The 15337-nt window shown below is 61.0% G+C and overlaps 2 protein-coding genes across 6 annotated transcripts in view; one reads left to right on the top strand and one right to left on the bottom strand.

Annotated features, from left to right (window-relative positions):
• IMPDH1 (inosine monophosphate dehydrogenase 1) overlaps positions 1 to 1589 on the top strand; it is an 86212-nt gene extending 84623 nt beyond the window's left edge. For all 5 annotated transcript variants that reach the window (XM_039520255.1, XM_039520256.1, XM_039520259.1 and 2 more), the window contains exon 15: positions 727 to 1589. In XM_039520255.1, the coding sequence (XP_039376189.1) occupies positions 727 to 748 (22 nt within the window). In that variant the 3' untranslated portion in view covers positions 749 to 1589. The remainder of the gene's footprint in view (positions 1 to 726) is intronic.
• Positions 1590 to 1935: 346 nt separating this feature from the next.
• LOC120395659 (transmembrane protein 53-like) lies at positions 1936 to 10579 on the bottom strand. Its single transcript, XM_039520260.1, has 3 exons — positions 10487 to 10579; positions 4115 to 4699; positions 1936 to 3212 (listed from the first exon to the last, which is right to left on the bottom strand). Exons 2-3 carry the CDS (start codon positions 4644 to 4646, stop codon positions 2848 to 2850), a joined length of 897 nt encoding a protein of 298 aa, XP_039376194.1. The 5' UTR covers positions 4647 to 4699; positions 10487 to 10579; the 3' UTR covers positions 1936 to 2847.
• Positions 10580 to 15337: the final 4758 nt, after the last annotated feature.

Raw genomic sequence — 15337 nt, 5'->3', positions numbered from 1 at the left:
GCGCTTGTGAGCGAGGGGGAGGAGATAGAACGGGGTCAGCGTGGGAGCCGTGTCAGTCTGTATCGGCAGAAACAACGCCGAGTGCCTGTGGCAAAGCGGGACGGCGGGCGGGGCAATGGGCACCTACATAAATAAATAAAAAAAAGCCCCGAATGTCAGGACTGTCCCTATACAATCGGGCCCTGTGGTCACCCTAGGGTGTGCGCCTGTGTCTGGGAAGCGCTTTTGGATCCTTCAGGACATGAGGCCACTTGGCGGGAGCCTGGGTAGTGGCTGCTGTGGCATTGCCCATGCGAGGCGGCCGGCCAGTGACCACCACGTGCCCTGCAGGTGCCAGCCCAGGGCGTGAGCACTTCCTGCTGGGGAGCCAGGGCTCTGCTTAGCCCACCAGCATCAGCCACTCCCACCGGGGGCAGGGGGTGCGCAGAGGGCAACCGACCAGCCAGGCCTGGTTCAGGGTCCTGGCTGCTGGTGCCAGGCAGGGCTGGAGATGGGCTGAACCTAGCCCCTGGGAGGCGGAGGTGCCGCGGGTCAGGGCACCAGCGGGTGTCGGCATGGTGTGTGAGGGGGCCACAAAGTCCTGCCAGCAGCTCTTCCCCTCACCCTCTCAGCCAGCCCCCGGGGCCGGCCCGGGGCTCCTGACCACGGGCGATCACAGCCCTGCCCAGGGGCGGGCGCTGTCGGCCCAGCGCTAACCCTGCCTCTCCCTCTCCTCCTCCCCCCCAGTTACGAGAAGCGGCTATACTGACGACGGGCTCCGAAGCAGCAGCCAGCGCGCAGCTCCCAACGTCCCTGCCCCGGTCGCCGCCCGCCGCCTGTAGCCCAGCCCTCCCCTCCCAGCGCCGGGACAGCGCTCCGACCTCTCCACGCAGGGATGGATTTGCACTACGGCCAAGAGCGTCTCGCCTGCCCGGAGCCCACTTTGGCCAGGACCTGGCCCTGGCTGGACGTCCGGCAGCCAGGTTTCCCCAGCGCCTGGGGCTGGCCTGGTGCAAGGCCCCAGGAACCAGCCCCCTGGACTGGGCAGAACAGAGAGCAGGTGCTGGCAAGAGCTGCTGGGGGGGGCCACTGCCGGCTGGGCAGGAGCATTTCAGCACTTAGCACTGGAGCACTGAGCAGTGCCCCCAGCTCCCACCTGCTGCATCTTCACAGGCAGCCAGGGCCTGGCTGGAGCCTGCATCCCCCCCCACTCCACACATCCTGCTCCGCTACACTCCCCACCGCTGCTGCCCTCCATGGACACTGCTCCCCCAGCGCCAGCAGCGTGGCACGTCCCCCCCCACCAGAGCTAGTGCTGCAGCAGGGCTCACTGCTGGGCACAGGCCGGGGCGGCCGGCACTGCCCCTTCCCTGCTGGCCCTGCAGCAGGGCAGTGACGGGAGACCCAGGGATCTTGCTGACAGCCCGGGCCTGGCTCCGGACCAGTAGCCCCTGGGCTTTAAGGGATTTTATAAACTTGTACAGGAGGCTGAGCCTTGCCTCGGCTATTAACCCTCTGCTGCCCAGGGGCTGTCTTACCCTGCCCGTTAGTAGGGTCTCTCCAACCTGGACCAAACACAGGGACCAGCCACCTCCCGTCCAGTCCTTGTCCCTCTCTGCAGAGCCCCCGGGGTGTCAGCCCACTGCACGCCTGGCAGCTGCTCTGGGGCTCCTGCAGCCTGCCCAGCCACGGGGTGACGTCCCTCTGGGACAGCAGCTGCTCTCGGTGAGGCAGGGGGCAGGAGTGACCCCCACAGCTGGAATGGGGCCTGGCCACCCCTCTGCAGCCCGCCTCAGGCTCTGTGGGGCTGGCCAGCTGTTTCCTTCACTCGGTTTCTGCCAGATGAGTTTAAATCTCCTTTTTCTGTCACTGCAGCTACTGGCGAGTCCCGGCCTCTCCCCCTGCAGCACCGACCCCCCCTACTCATTGGAAGGCTTTAACTTTGCACATCTGGGGTCCAGTGTTTGTAAGTGTGTATTGAAGAAGAATAATAAAGTAATACAGCATCGGGCCCTGGCACCGGCTGGTGTGGTGGAGCATGCTGAGCTGGACTCCAGCTCGCCTCGCTATGGCAAACCACCAGCCTTTTGGAGAAGGGGGTGTAATCCCCTCCTCCCTGGCCCGCAGGCCTGCCTGAGCAGTGCTAGGGCACGGGGCTGGAGGATCAGTGGCAGCTGCACTGTGGAATCATGGCAGGGCAGGATCCTGTGTCGGGGGGATTTCAAACCCATTTACAGATGGGCTTAAAAAAAAACTCTGTTGAAACTAGCATGAAATACTCCCCGGAGCCCCCATCCAGCCTGCTCCCTCCCTCCCTGCCCAGCCTGGCCATTCCCCCAGGCCCTGCAAGGGGCCTTCGCTCCGGGAGGGGGCAGGTGCACAAAGGCAGCTGGGTCCTGGTGGGAGGTGGAGCCGCAAGTTCATCGCAGCCACCAGCAGCCTGTCCCAGTACAGCCCAGGGCAGAGGTGAAACTGGGGGAGGGGAGGGCTGCAGCAGCTGCCCTCCCCCCAATCAATCCCCCTGGGGGAAATCTGCCTCCCCCCACCCACACCACTCAGCCCGGTGGGGCTAGAGCAGGCAATGCCCATCATGCCTCCCTGGGGCAGAGGACTCAGTGGCTTCCCCCCTCCCCTAGCCGGGGTGTCCATGGTGCAGCAGCTGTTCCCTTGCTCTGAGGCCACCCAGTCGGGCAACGTGCCCATGGCCTGCCCGGCAGGGCCAGCTGAGGAAGGTGACTGGCACAGCTGGATGTTGTGATGGCAGGGGCACCCTGCCTGCCAGGGAAGAGCAGGGCTCTGGCTGCAGCAGCAGCTGCATGTCACCCTGGCCGGGTGAGAGGGGCTCCTGGGACAACCCAGCCCCCGGTGCTAGAGCCTGGCTCGGAGCAGGGCCATGTCCAGCTGCTCCAGGAAGCCCTGCAGCACCTGCTGGTACTCCTGGGGGTGCTGGCGCAGATGGGCTGCATGGCACGAGTCCTGCCAGCCCTGGGCCCACACCAGGATCCCCGCCCCCCGCCAGCTCTCCAGCAGCTCCTGCACCCGGGCGGGGTCGCTCAGGGGGTCGTTGCAGCAGTAGAAGACCAGGACGGGGCAGCGAAGCGGCGGCCGGAAGAACACGTCCTGGGCCGCTTTGTAGTACCGCACGGTGCAGCAGCGCAAGAGGCTGAAGTAGAGCCTGGTGCCTCCCCTGACGAGGGGCCGGAGGGCCGCGGAGCTGCTCATCTGAGCCACGCCTGCACGGGGCAAGAAGGGGGTCAGTGGGCAGGGGAGCCGCCAGCCAGACGCAGACCCGCCCTGGGACTTCAGCGGGCTCCCGCCTGCTCCCTCAGCCCTCGCTGGGCCGTGACTCCCTGCCCGCTGCCCTGTATTCCCCTGGGTGTCCCCCTGTCAGCCCAGGGTACGGCCCAACCCTTGCCAGGACCCTGCTGTAACCACGGGGCCCAGGCAAGGGCAGCTCTCGCAGATGCCACCCTCCCAGGGCTGTCTGAGCAGCTCCTCTCCCTGCCCGGGGGTAGTTCTGGGCCAAACCCAGCCTGAATCCAGCAGGAGCCTGGGAGGGAAGGACTCAAGCTGCAGATGGAGCCGGGGCAGCGAGGAGGGCTGCTGGGCAGTGTCTGCAGAGGGGACAGCCAACCCAGCCAGTGCATCGCCCCCCGTCCCAACGGACAGGCGCTAAGAACAAACCCGTTAGCCCTGTGGCACGCACTGCCGGGGCATGCTGGGAAGGCCAAAAGGAACCAGACCCGTTCCTGGAGGAAAGGCCCAGCAATGGCTATTAGCCAGGATGGGCAGAGACACACCCCTGTGTTCTGGGTGTCCCTAAACCTCCGCCTGCCAGCAGCTGGCACTGGGTGACGGGCTGGATCACTGATAATTGCCCTGTTCTGCTCCTGCCCTCTGAGGCACCTGGCCCCAGCCCCCGTCAGAGATGGACCATTGGTCTGACCCAGGGTGGCCGTTCTTACCCCCCCACACCACCCGCCCCGCATCCTGCTGCAGAGCCTGGTGATCTCTGGGCTGGACAGGGCTCCAGCACAGCTGGGGCTGGAGGAGACAGTGAAAGATCTGTCCTCTCCCCCGGGCTCATGCCTGGAGAGGGGGTTTGCCCCACGGGACCTGCCCAGACCCCACTCACCCAGCGCCATGTCCCCCAGGCTGCCCGTCACCAGGCTGTCGTAGATCAGGCCCCGGATCCTCTCTGCCAGCTGCCGGTGCCGCTGCGGCTCCCGGCTCACGTGCACCATCATCTGGGCAAAGGTGTAGCCGCCGATGGAGAAGGCGTGGACGAGCAGCGGGCGGGAGCAGAAGGGCTGGCTGCCCTGGAGCAGGCCCAGCACGCAGGCCGCGTAGGCCAGCCCGTGCCGGGGCCAGAGGAAGTGGCTCAGGTCACTCTCCACCACCAGCACGTCCAGGCCGCGTGGCAGGTAGAGCTCCAGGTACCTCGCAATGGAGCGGGAACGGGCGCCAAACCAGGGCAGCAGCACCACCAGGGGCCTGGAGGGGGCGCTGCCCCCAGGCACAGAGCTGCTGTACAGGCGCAGGGTCCTGGAAAAGGCCGTCACCGTTGCTGCCCCGCCAGGGGCGAGAGCTGCTGCCAGCAATGGGGCGGGCTCTGGGCCCCCAGGCTGCTCTAGGGGGGCAGCCCTGGTGCCTCCAGCCTGCTCCATCTGCGTCCAGGCTGCTGTGGCCACGCTGCCTCCAGCCTCCAGGCCTGGGAGCCCTGCAAGAGACACACGGGCAGGCTCAGGCGCCACTGGAACCAGCATGGGCTATCACAAGGGCAGAGGAGCCAGGGCTCCCCAGCAGCAGGGGGTGCTGTCCCCCACGGGCTGGGGGGAGTTCGGGGAGGTAAACTGAGGCACAGAGCAGGGACTATCCTACCCCAGGTCACACAGTGAGCCAGTAGCAAAACGGGGAATAGAACCCAGGAGTCCTTGGGTCCCAGCCCCCACTGCTCTAACTACTCCAGCCCTCTGCTCCCGGAGCCAGAACCCAGGAGTCCTGCCTCCCAGCCCTGCCACAACAAATCCATCCCCCTTCACCAGCTCCAGAAGTTTTCTTCCCAGAGGGTGGAGTTGCAAAGGGGCCTCAGCCCCACGGCTAGAACATTCCAGCCCCTGGCAAAGGGACAAGAGACCCTCACATGCCTGCCCAACTGGGACCCTGCTGCTGTGACCAGCCCTGTGGGCTCTGCCCCACCCTGCAAACAGCCCCCCCAACAAGTCCCTGCACCTGCCAGGCAGGGCCGGATGGTCACACTGCGTTGGCTAGCAGGGCCCCCCACTAGCCCAGGTGGGGAATACACCTGCCCCATTTGGCTTGGGGTGTCAGACCCAGTGATACCAGACACCTCTGTGTTCTTGGGGAACCAAGGTGCAGTATCCAGCCTGACTCACGAAAGACACCCCACCCCCAGCCTCTGCTTAAACCAAAACCCATCAGAGGAAAAAACTTGCAGAGAGCAGTGAAGGGCGTTGGGAGACACACCTAGACCCCTCCTGACAAGGGTGACAAGATTAAGACATTCCCCATTAGCATACAGAATGGAGAGCAGAGACAACTCCCCTAGCCTCATCTGCATGAGAGATGGGACAGGGAGACATCTCAATTTACATACAGAATGGAGAACAGAGAACCACACTGAATTCTGGGACCAGAAAAAGCAGGGAAGCACTGCATCATGGGAATCTCTGCTCCAGATGCTAATGAACCTAGTCTGCACACACCCAGCTCAGCAATTATCAGACCAATTCCAGTAATGAATCCTTAATTGATATCAAAATAGTGAAGCCGCCTAGTTGCATTGTGAGCTCCCTGGTGTGATGGAGCAGGGGCTGTCTGTGTGGGGGATGGGAAAGCAGGGAGGATTTTAGGTGAGATGCAGGTATTCAGACTGTAACATGAGCTAGGCCTGGGGGAGGGGAGGTGACACCTCTGGCTGGGGCTAGACAAAAGGGAAGGGTGGAGTGAAGTCAGTCTTCGGTTGGAAGCTGGGAGGTGGGTTTTCAGGGGATCCTAGGCTGGGATCCAAGCACCCTGAACCCCCCAGATTGAGGGGTCCTGGCTCTGAACACAAGCTGGGCTGTATCCTGTGATCCTGCTGTTCAATAAACCTTCTGTTTTACTGGCTGGCTGAGAGTCACTGTGAGCCCAGGAAGAGGGGTGCAGGGCTGGACTCCCCCACTCTCCGCAGTCAGGGTTCTGATGCTTAGAGCCAAACTAGGCATCAGTTCCACCAGGACTCCATCTTCTCCTGACTGATCGTGCTGGGGACTCTGCCTGTCTCCTGCCCTCAGGACCCTCGGCTACCAGCATCATCTGGGAACGCTGACCAGTTCAAGCGTCAGGGAGCGGTGAGATCCCCTTCTCTCGCTTTCCCTTTTCATTTTTCCTTTCTACCATAGTTATTAACCTTTAATAATGTAGGTTAGGTTGGTTTAGGCTCCTTGTGCAGTTATCACCAGTATTCAATAAATAACTTTTATGGTTAAGCTGGTTGCTTCTCTCTCTCTCTGTTGCTGGACTTTACTCTTTTGTGTTTTTAGCTTCCCCCAGTCACTCTGCAGCAACGCTTCTTTCACCTAAGCTAAAGATCCCTGCAGCACCCAGAATACTGTGGGGTTTGCTCATCAAGTAGGCTACTGCCAGTACAATGGTGTTGTGAAGGTGGGGACAGGGACGTGCTGAATCTGGGACACATATGGGTAACAGCTTGAAAGTGCTGCTTGACCCACTCCATGGAGCCCAGGGGCATATAATGGGGGGCAGCTTGACAGTGCTGATTGACCCGGTCCGCTCAGACTTGCTCTGTTAATGTATGTGTGGGTGGGCGTGTGCTCATCCGGTTCTTGGGCTGGAGAAACCCAGCCCTGGGGAACCTAGGTCCTGCAGGAGAGCTCCATTGGGAGGGGACGTGCAGAAGGGAGGAGTAGAGCTCCATATGAAAACACACGTGACACAAGCAGCACATTGATAGAATTACAGAATCCCCTTCCCCAGAAAAGTGACCCGAATGGGCAAACCTGGTAACACCAGAGGCCAGGACCCAGACCCAGGGTTGGCAGGGGCTCGGCCCCAGCACTGTCCAGTTCTGGGCTCCCAGTGCTGAGCATGAAGCCTGGATTTTTGCATAGCCCTGACCGGTAGCTGGGAGTGGGCGTAGTGGCAGGGCCTGGCTCTTGGCAGGAGGGCTGGGCTCCGAGTTCATCCAGTCCAAGGCCAGAAAAGGGCCACATGCCATGGAACCACCCAGAACTCCTCCCTTGAGACGAGCTTCAGGCAAACATCCAGCCTGGACTGAAAAATGACCAGCGATGGAGAAGCCACCGCACCCTGTGGCTCCAGTAGCTCCTCCCTCTCCCTGCCAAGCACTTGCACCTTGGTTCCAGGCTGAGCCTGGCTAGCGGCCGCTTACAGCCATTGGACCCGACAGACAGGTGGCCTGGCCGGCAGCCACGGGCATGGGAGACGGACACGGTGATGGGCCATCACAGGGACAGCGTGGCCACCCGGGGCATTAAAGCCAAAGATCCTGCAGCGCCATGCTCTCCCTGCCACCAGGAGGCGCTAGGACCGTGGGCAGAACCACGCCCCCAATTCTGATATCTTCCTCTCAAGCAGCTGGCTGGCCAGGCTGGACACCGGAGACCAGCCTAGAGGGACCCCAGGGCTGCCCAACCTGGCCGCTCCTCTCTCAGCCCCCAGGGAAAGGTGCCCAGTGGGTGTGCGAGGGCACGCACTGCCCCGGCAACAAGCTGGGGCACCAATGGAAGCTTGTCCAGCCTGCACAGCTCCTGCCTTCGTGGCACTGCCAGCCGTTCGCTGTGACGCCTGCAGGGGAGACAATTCCCTGGGGCTCGGCCCCGCACTCCTGCGTGCTGATATGGCGGGGGGGGGGGCATATTTCACATTCCTCTGCTTACTGGGTCTTTGTGCTCAGGGCAAACTGAGATGTAGCTCTGTTCCCTGCTTCTCTCCCAAGTTAACCCTCAGGACCTCAGCCCAGGCAGGGCACCCACCCGCTGCACGCTGCACAGGGGCCCCCCCCGGGCCTGCGAGGGATGAGGCGGATGGCAGCCCGCCAGCCCAGGAAATGGAGTGTTCTGGGATGGCCCAGCCATGGCTACATAACAGATTACACAAGGCAGGGCTGGCACCGCGCCCGCTCTCAGCCAAAGGCAGCAGAGAGACGCTACGTGCGACTAGGGAAGGGGCCTCCTGCCTCCCACCCGCTGGCCGCCCGCCAGCCAAAGGAACAGCGTGTTCCCTTGCTCCCCGGGGAGGGTGAGATCTCCCTCCCCCTCTGCCCCCTCCCCCTGCCCTCCCACACCCCCACCGCAGCGCCTGGGCTCCCCAAACCCACCGGCACCAGCCCCCCACACGTCCCCGCCCTGCTGGCCAGGGATCTCTGCTCCCTACACAGACCCCCTGCTCCAAACAGCCCCCGGGACGCTGGGCTTCTGGTGAGGAGCCTCTTGTAGGAGCTGTGCAGGCTGGCAGAGGCCCCACAATCTAATCCAGGCTCCGAGGGTCTTCCCACCACACTCACCGCCGTACCTGAGCACCTCCCCGTCCTGCACTGCGCACCTGTCTCGTGGGCTCCTGCTGTGCCCCAGGGAGAAGCAGGCAGGTGGAGCGTCTCACCTGGGCAGGGCGGGGCACCGGGGGGGGGTATATAGCCAGGCGCTCTGTGTTCATACGGGAGACGGCGGCTCAGAATAACCTGCCGTGCACTGGGAGAGTGGTGCTGTCTGGGCCAGCCCTTAGCTCCTGTTCACCTCCGGCTGGCCCAGGTACCCAGCCCACCCCTCTGGAGACCAGGGTCCCCGGGCACCGCACAGACAGTCCTTGCCCCCGAGGGGCTGAGCGCCTGCAGCCCCCGCTGCCTGGAGCGCTGAGAACTCCCCGCCCATCTCTCCCCCAGGGCCCGAGAAATAACCCCTCCCCCCCCATCTTGGCTGGGGGGCTGCTGTCCCCAGGGCGGGACTCTGTCGAGCGCCTTTTAAAGCTCTACAGCTGCATCCCAGTCCCAGGATGGGAGGGGCGCAAGGTACCCTTTGGGGGTTCCCCATGTGACCCACAGCTCGGGGAGAGGGGGCTGGGCTGCATTCCTGTATAATCCTATTAATTAACCACTCCCAGGCCCTGCCAGTGACCCCTCAGCTGGAACTGCCCCACTCAGCCCCTAGCGCCCTGTCTAGCATCAGCCCCTCACTCCCGCTCCCCTGTGGGGAGCGAATCCCAGCTGGGGCAGGGCCCGGCATCGGTGCCAGGGTGCCATGGCAACACTCACTAAGCATCCAGATAAAGAGCGTCTGATTCAACGGCATAGGCCACGTGCCAGGCAGCGTGTGCGGCAGGCTCAGCCCTGGGGACCCTGGCTGACACTGGCACATCTCCCCAGCAATGGGCAGCGTGTGGCACCTCAGGGGAGCCCTGCCGCCTCTCTGAAAGCAGGGTGCCCCCCACCCTCCACTGGCAGCAGTTCGATATCTGCCTCCCTGCGTCCTCAGCTCCCTGGGCCCCCCCTTCCTCTGGCCAAGGCTGGGCTGCCAGCCCCCAGCCCCAACCACTGGCGCAGTCCTTCCCCTCCCCCGGTTGTACCCCCGGCCCCACGCCCACACATGGGGGACACCAGGCCAGGCTGCAGACACTGGGGCTGCCAAGGGTCTCCAACACGCCAGGGTCTCTCTGGCTACGGACCCTGCCCTGGCGACGCGAATTCGGCCCATACTCAGCAAGCAGCTTGGGGCTGCCCTGGCAGAGTTCACCGCCTGGCACCGGGCAGATCCTCAAGCCTCTCGCAGGCTGGCAGCAGAGCACCAGGGGGCGGGGGGCTTGGGCAGGCGCCGGCACAGCTCCAGGCAGCATTTCCCCTTCTCCACGGCTGGCCCCAGCCACTGGGGCCCCACAAGTGCAGCCAGCTCTGGGGTGGAGCAGGGCTGCCACACAGCCTCGTCCATGACAACCGGGCTGGGGTTAGCCCTGTCCCCATGGAGAGCGCAGCGGGGTCTCTAGATCCACAGAGCAGAACAGACGGGGCCTTGGGGCCTTCTAAGGGCTCATGCATCCCCCCACACCGCCCGCTGCTCCCTACTGCACATGTACCCCGCACGCGCCTCCCACTGCTCCTCCCCGGCTGCTACCTACCCCCACACGCAACCCCTGCGCCCTACACCCCCGCTGCTCCCTACCCTCCGGCCCACACGCGCCCCCCGCTGCTCCCTACCCCCCGCACGGGCCCCCCACTGCTCCCTACCCCCCCGCTGCTTCCTACCCCCCACACGTGCCCCCCACTGCTCCCCCGCTGCTCCCTACCCGCCGCACGGGCCCCCCACTGCTCCCTACCCCCCCGCTGCTTCCTACCCCCCACACGTGCCCCCCACTGCTCCCCCGCTGCTCCCTACCCCCCCCCGGGCCCCCCACTGCTCCCTACCCCCACGCGCCCCCCGCCCCATCCCGTCGCTTAGCCGCTGGTGCCGGCCCGGTGCCCGCGGGCGCTACTCACCCTGGCGGCGCCGCGTCCCAGCGCGCTCGGCCCGGCCCGGCTCCGCCCGGTGCCCCCGCCTCCCTCCGGCTGGTCCAGCCCGGCTCCCGGACCCGGCCCCGGCCCCGCCCCCGCGGCACAGGCCCCGCCCCCTCGAGGGACCGTCTACAAATTACCAGCCGGCTGGAGGGGGCCATAAAGTGCCAGGGAACTGCCCCTCCCCCCGGCAGATGCGTGCCGCGGGGTAGCTCCCCCCCCCCCGCACTGGGGCAGCCCCACCCCAAGCCGAGCCGAAGGGAGGGGGCAGGGGAGCAGGTGCACCCAGCGGTGGGATGGGGGCCGGCTGCTGGGGGGGGGGCGGCTCCTGGCAGTGCTGGCTACGCGGGGGGCAGCCCCAGAGGATTCAGGGGGCCCCTTCCATAAAAAGACCTGCAATACTATAGAATCCTGTATTCTTGTGGGGGGGGCCATTGCCCCCCCCCAGGCAGCCCCAGCCCAAGGAGGGGCCCGGCCAGGCGGAGGAGAAAGTCTGGGAGCACCCGGCAGACTCCAGGCTGGTGGCGCAGGCCCACAGGGCTCTTGGATGGGACACTGTCCCACGCAGACAGTGTCAGAAACCCTCCCCATAGCGCCATGCCGGGGATCGGCCCCACAGGCACCACTGGCAGCCAGGGGGCGGGGGGAGGGGGGTTTTCATAGTTATTTGCAGAAGCTGCTCAAGACAATCTGCAGCTGTGGGGAGTGGATTAGTGCGCTCCACCCCCCCACCCCCCATGAGAAGCTGCAGAGCTGTAGCTTTAATTTAAGAAAGAGGAAATTACCGTAAAACACCTACCACGGGCAGGACAGGATAGTTTCTAGGGATGCAAAGGTTTTTCTACAAGTTGCATCACATTAAAACTGAAGTGGTCTAAAGTGCCCCAGGGCTTCTGTGTACATCAGTTGGCTCATAGAATCACAGACTCTCAGGGCTGGAAGCAGGGGTGGCTCTAGACCCCAGCGCACCAAGCAGGTGCTTGGGGCGGCCGTTTCCCGGGGGGGCGGCATTTGGCTCCGGTGGAGCTCCCGCCGGCATGCCTGTGGCAGGTCCACCGGAGCCCGGGACGAGCGGACCTGCTGCAGGCAAGACTGCGGCGGGTCCCCTCTTCCCGCGGCTCGGTTGAGCTCCCGCAGGCATGACTGCGGCAGGTCCGCTCGTCCCGGGCTCCGGTGGACCTGCCGCAGGCACGTCGGCAGGAGCTCAACCGGAGCCGCGGGAAGAGGGGACCCGCCGCGGGACTGGGGAAGGGCGGCGCAGCGCTCCGCGCTGCTTGGGGCAGCGTGATCTCTAGAGCCGCCCCTGGCTGGAAGGGACCTCAGGAAGTATCTAGTCCAACCCCCTGCTCAAAGCAGGACCAATCCCCAACTAAATCATCCCAGCCAGAGCTTTGTCAAGCCTGACCTTAAAAATCTCTAAGGAAGGAGATTCCACCACCTCCCTAGGTAACCCAGTCCAGTGCTTCACCACCCTACTAGTGAAAAAGTTTTTCCTAATAATCAACCTAAACCTTCCCCACTGCAACTTGAGACCATTACTCCTTGTTCTGTCATCTTCTACCACTGAGAACAGTCTAGATCCATCCTCTTTGGAACCCCCTTTCAGGTAGTCGAAAGCAGCTATCAAATCCCCCCTCATTCTTCTCTTCTGCAGACTAAACAATCCCAGTTCCCTCAGCCTCTCCTCATAAATCATGTGCCCGAGCCCTCTGATCATCTTTGTTGCCCTCTGCTGGACTCCCCCCAATTTTTCCACATCCTTCTGTAGTGTGGGGACCAAAACTGGACACAGTACTCCAAATGAGGCCTCACCAGTGTCGAATAGAGGGGAATGATCCCGTCCCTCGATCTGCTGGCAGTGCCCCTACTTATACAACCCAAAATGCCGTTAGCCTTCTTGGCAACAAGGGCACACTGCTGACTCATATCCAGCTTCTCATCCACTGTAACCCCCAGGTCCTTTTCTGCAGAAAAGGCTCAACTCGGGCCTTGCTCCACCACAGTAGGTTGGCCCCTAAACCCCAGACATAAGCCCCCAAGTCCCAGTTGAGGCTAGCCCATCAGAGGCTAGCAGGTGTGCAGGGCCTCTGGCCAGGCCCTGGTCACCCAGCTAGCAATGCCCCTTTACAGCTCCACAGAAGTTGCACAGGGATTCTCATTGGGTGTATGTACAGAAACCAACTATAACGATGCTGCCTTTGCTATGACACCACTGGGAGTATCAGTTCAGGACAAATTGCTTGGAGCAGGGCAGTCACAGCCCAAGGCTGGGGTCCTTTATTATTAAGGCACCAAACCGGCCAGACAAAGAGGACTTTGGTCTCACCCCACTGGCTAACCACAAGTCACACCAGCAATTCCCTTAGACACTCCAGCTTCCCAGTATCACCAGCAGTGCCACTCGTTATGGGGACGACTGGATATGAAAACCAATGCCCCAGTAAAAGAAAAAAGGTTCTCCTGATCCCAAAGGACCAAGCCCCAGACCCAGGTCAAATGATAACTTAGATCTTACCCAAAATACACACTTATAGGCAATTCTTATTAACTAAACTAAAATTTATTTTAAAAGATAAGAGAAAGAGAGTTGGTTGAAAGATCAATATACAGACAGGCTGGAGTTTAATTTCTTGAGGTTCAGATACACAGCTGAGATGGTGAGTTTGTAGTTGCCAAAAGTCCTTTTAGAAATAGTCCAGAGGTTATAGTCCAATGTCCATATTCAGGGTGGCTCCAGTCAGTGACTGGGGATCTCAATCCTTATGGCTTAAGGTTTCCCCCTCTTGAAACCCAAAGCAGATCTGAGATGAAGTAGGATCGTGTCCCAGGGTTCTTATATGTTTCCAGCAGCCTTTAGCCTGAGAAAACAATAGGCTTAACTCTCCTTCTCCCAAACAACCTGGCAATTAGCACAGGGTAATTTATCCCTTAAACAGTTCAGATACAGGTTATCACAACCTTCAACCTTCACAGAGACAGAGACAATAATACTATTTCCCTTAAGTGTCTTCCTAAATACTCCTTTTTTGATCCTTGAATTAAAGCCATAGCAATAGACGAGACTTGTTTGCTGACATCCCAAGACCTGAGCAAACACCTCCCCTTCTACCTCTAACACTGCCGGCTGCATTTCAAAGCTCTGTTCATTTACAGATCTTCCTAACGAGTCTCTAAAGTTGGCCCTGGGTCAGGTCAGTCTGGGAGGTAATTAACTCTTTCTGGCCCTGTCACCTTTCAATGAGATATTTTGTTATACTCAGAACATTACACCACCCCACAGAGGTCACATGGGGGACAGGAGTTCAAGACCTTAAGGTGCCTAGAGGCATTGTCAATAGGATCTGAGGGTGCGCCGCATCCGGCACAGTCAGGTCCTAAATGCCCAGGTTCTGTGTAAGAATCTGACGCTGATGCCAAAGAGAAACAGGAAGCCAATGAAGGAGCTTTAACAAAAGAAATAACAAGAAAAACAAAACCAATAAAAGATTGAATAATTTTCAAGAGATTGGACACTGACTAGGGGAATTGCCAGCAGACCAGGGACCTGTCCAGTGCAACAGTTATGGAAACAGGACACACAGCAAGATTTTAGTTACATCAGTTGTCAGGTAGACGGACTTTGTCCCAGCAAAGAGGATTATTCTACATTACTAGCAAGGGGATTAGTTATAACAACATAAGTCAGGAGCATAACTGATGTTTAGAGAAAAAGGTTTGAAAAGATTCCTCTTCCCCCCAAAAGCAGCCCTGATGAAGATTACAAAACGGTGCCTGTTTTAACTCTTTTCCTGAGTGAACTCTAGGAACCAGCGGGCTTCTCCATCCAGCGCTTTAGTGGACAGCAGGATGGATGTATTGGGGTGATCACCTGCCCGGAGGGGCTAAAAGCAGCGCTGGGGAGGGCTGTGGCTTGGAACGGCTGATTGGGGAAGCAGCCTCAGCTGGGGCCATGCCCCAATCAGGCTGCAGCTGGCCCTATAAAGGGGCTGTTAGGTTGGCACTTAGAGTCTCTCTCTAGCTTGCTAGGAGAGGAGGGCCTGGCTGCTGGGAGCTGAACTGGGTACCTGAGTGGAGCAGGGCTGGGGTAAGGCCAGAGGAGCTGGGGAGCTGCAGGCCTTGCTAAGGGCTGGAAAAGGTACTGCGGCTGCAGGGGGCAGCCCAAGGGTAGGTGGAGGCAGCAGGTCCAAACCGCCCTTGCCAATGATGAGTGGCCATTACACTGCAGTCTGCCCCAGTGAGCGGTGGCTAGATGGTGACTGGTGGTAGCCCAAGGCTGAGGTGAGGGGGGTTCCCCTGGGAAGGGGGACCCAGAGGGCTGAAGAGGTTCTGCCAGGGGACAGCACCCAAGGGAAAGGGACACGGGGCCAGCGACAGGTGAGACTTGGGCCTGCAGAGGGTGCTACAGAGGCTGGAGAGCTGATTCCCTGGACAACCAGCAGGAGGTGCTGTGCTGGTGAGTCATCGCCTCCCTCCACTGGAATGTAAACACAGCTCAGCAGCCTGCTGCGCATTAAGTGGCTGTGTCAGCCCTGCTGATGCACATGGTTGTATGAATCTAGGTGGAATATATGGGCCAAAAAGTCAAAGGTGTTAACCTGACCCTGTCGCTATCCAGGACTAGAAATTTTAAACAGGGTTTGGGGGTTGGTATATATGACCAGAGCTTTGAAGTGTAAGTCTTGTTGCGAATGACACCTGTAGGCCACGCACCGTTCGTTTCTAGGCTGAGGCACAAAAACCAAAGATTTACAGTGTGTCCAAACAACAACGTTTTGTTGCGCAAGGTTCAAACAACGTTCGAACGTGGTGTCCCCCTGCTATCAGGGAGAGACCCAG

Source organism: Mauremys reevesii, linkage group 1 (genome assembly GCF_016161935.1).
Source record: "Mauremys reevesii isolate NIE-2019 linkage group 1, ASM1616193v1, whole genome shotgun sequence".
NCBI lineage: Eukaryota > Metazoa > Chordata > Testudines > Geoemydidae > Mauremys > Mauremys reevesii.
Note: the sequence above shows the minus strand (reverse complement) of the source record. Positions and strands in the feature narration are given on the sequence as shown.

Bases quoted from the DNA above. Each gene is read 5' to 3' on its own strand.
- LOC120395659 (XM_039520260.1), bottom strand. From the start codon at position 4,646: ATGGAGCAGGCTGGAGGCACCAGGGCTGCCCCCCTAGAGCAGCCTGGG. The intron at 3,213-4,114 runs GTGAGTGGGGTC...TGCCCCGTGCAG, and splicing joins CCTGGGGGACATGGCGCTGG to GCGTGGCTCAGATGAGCAGC.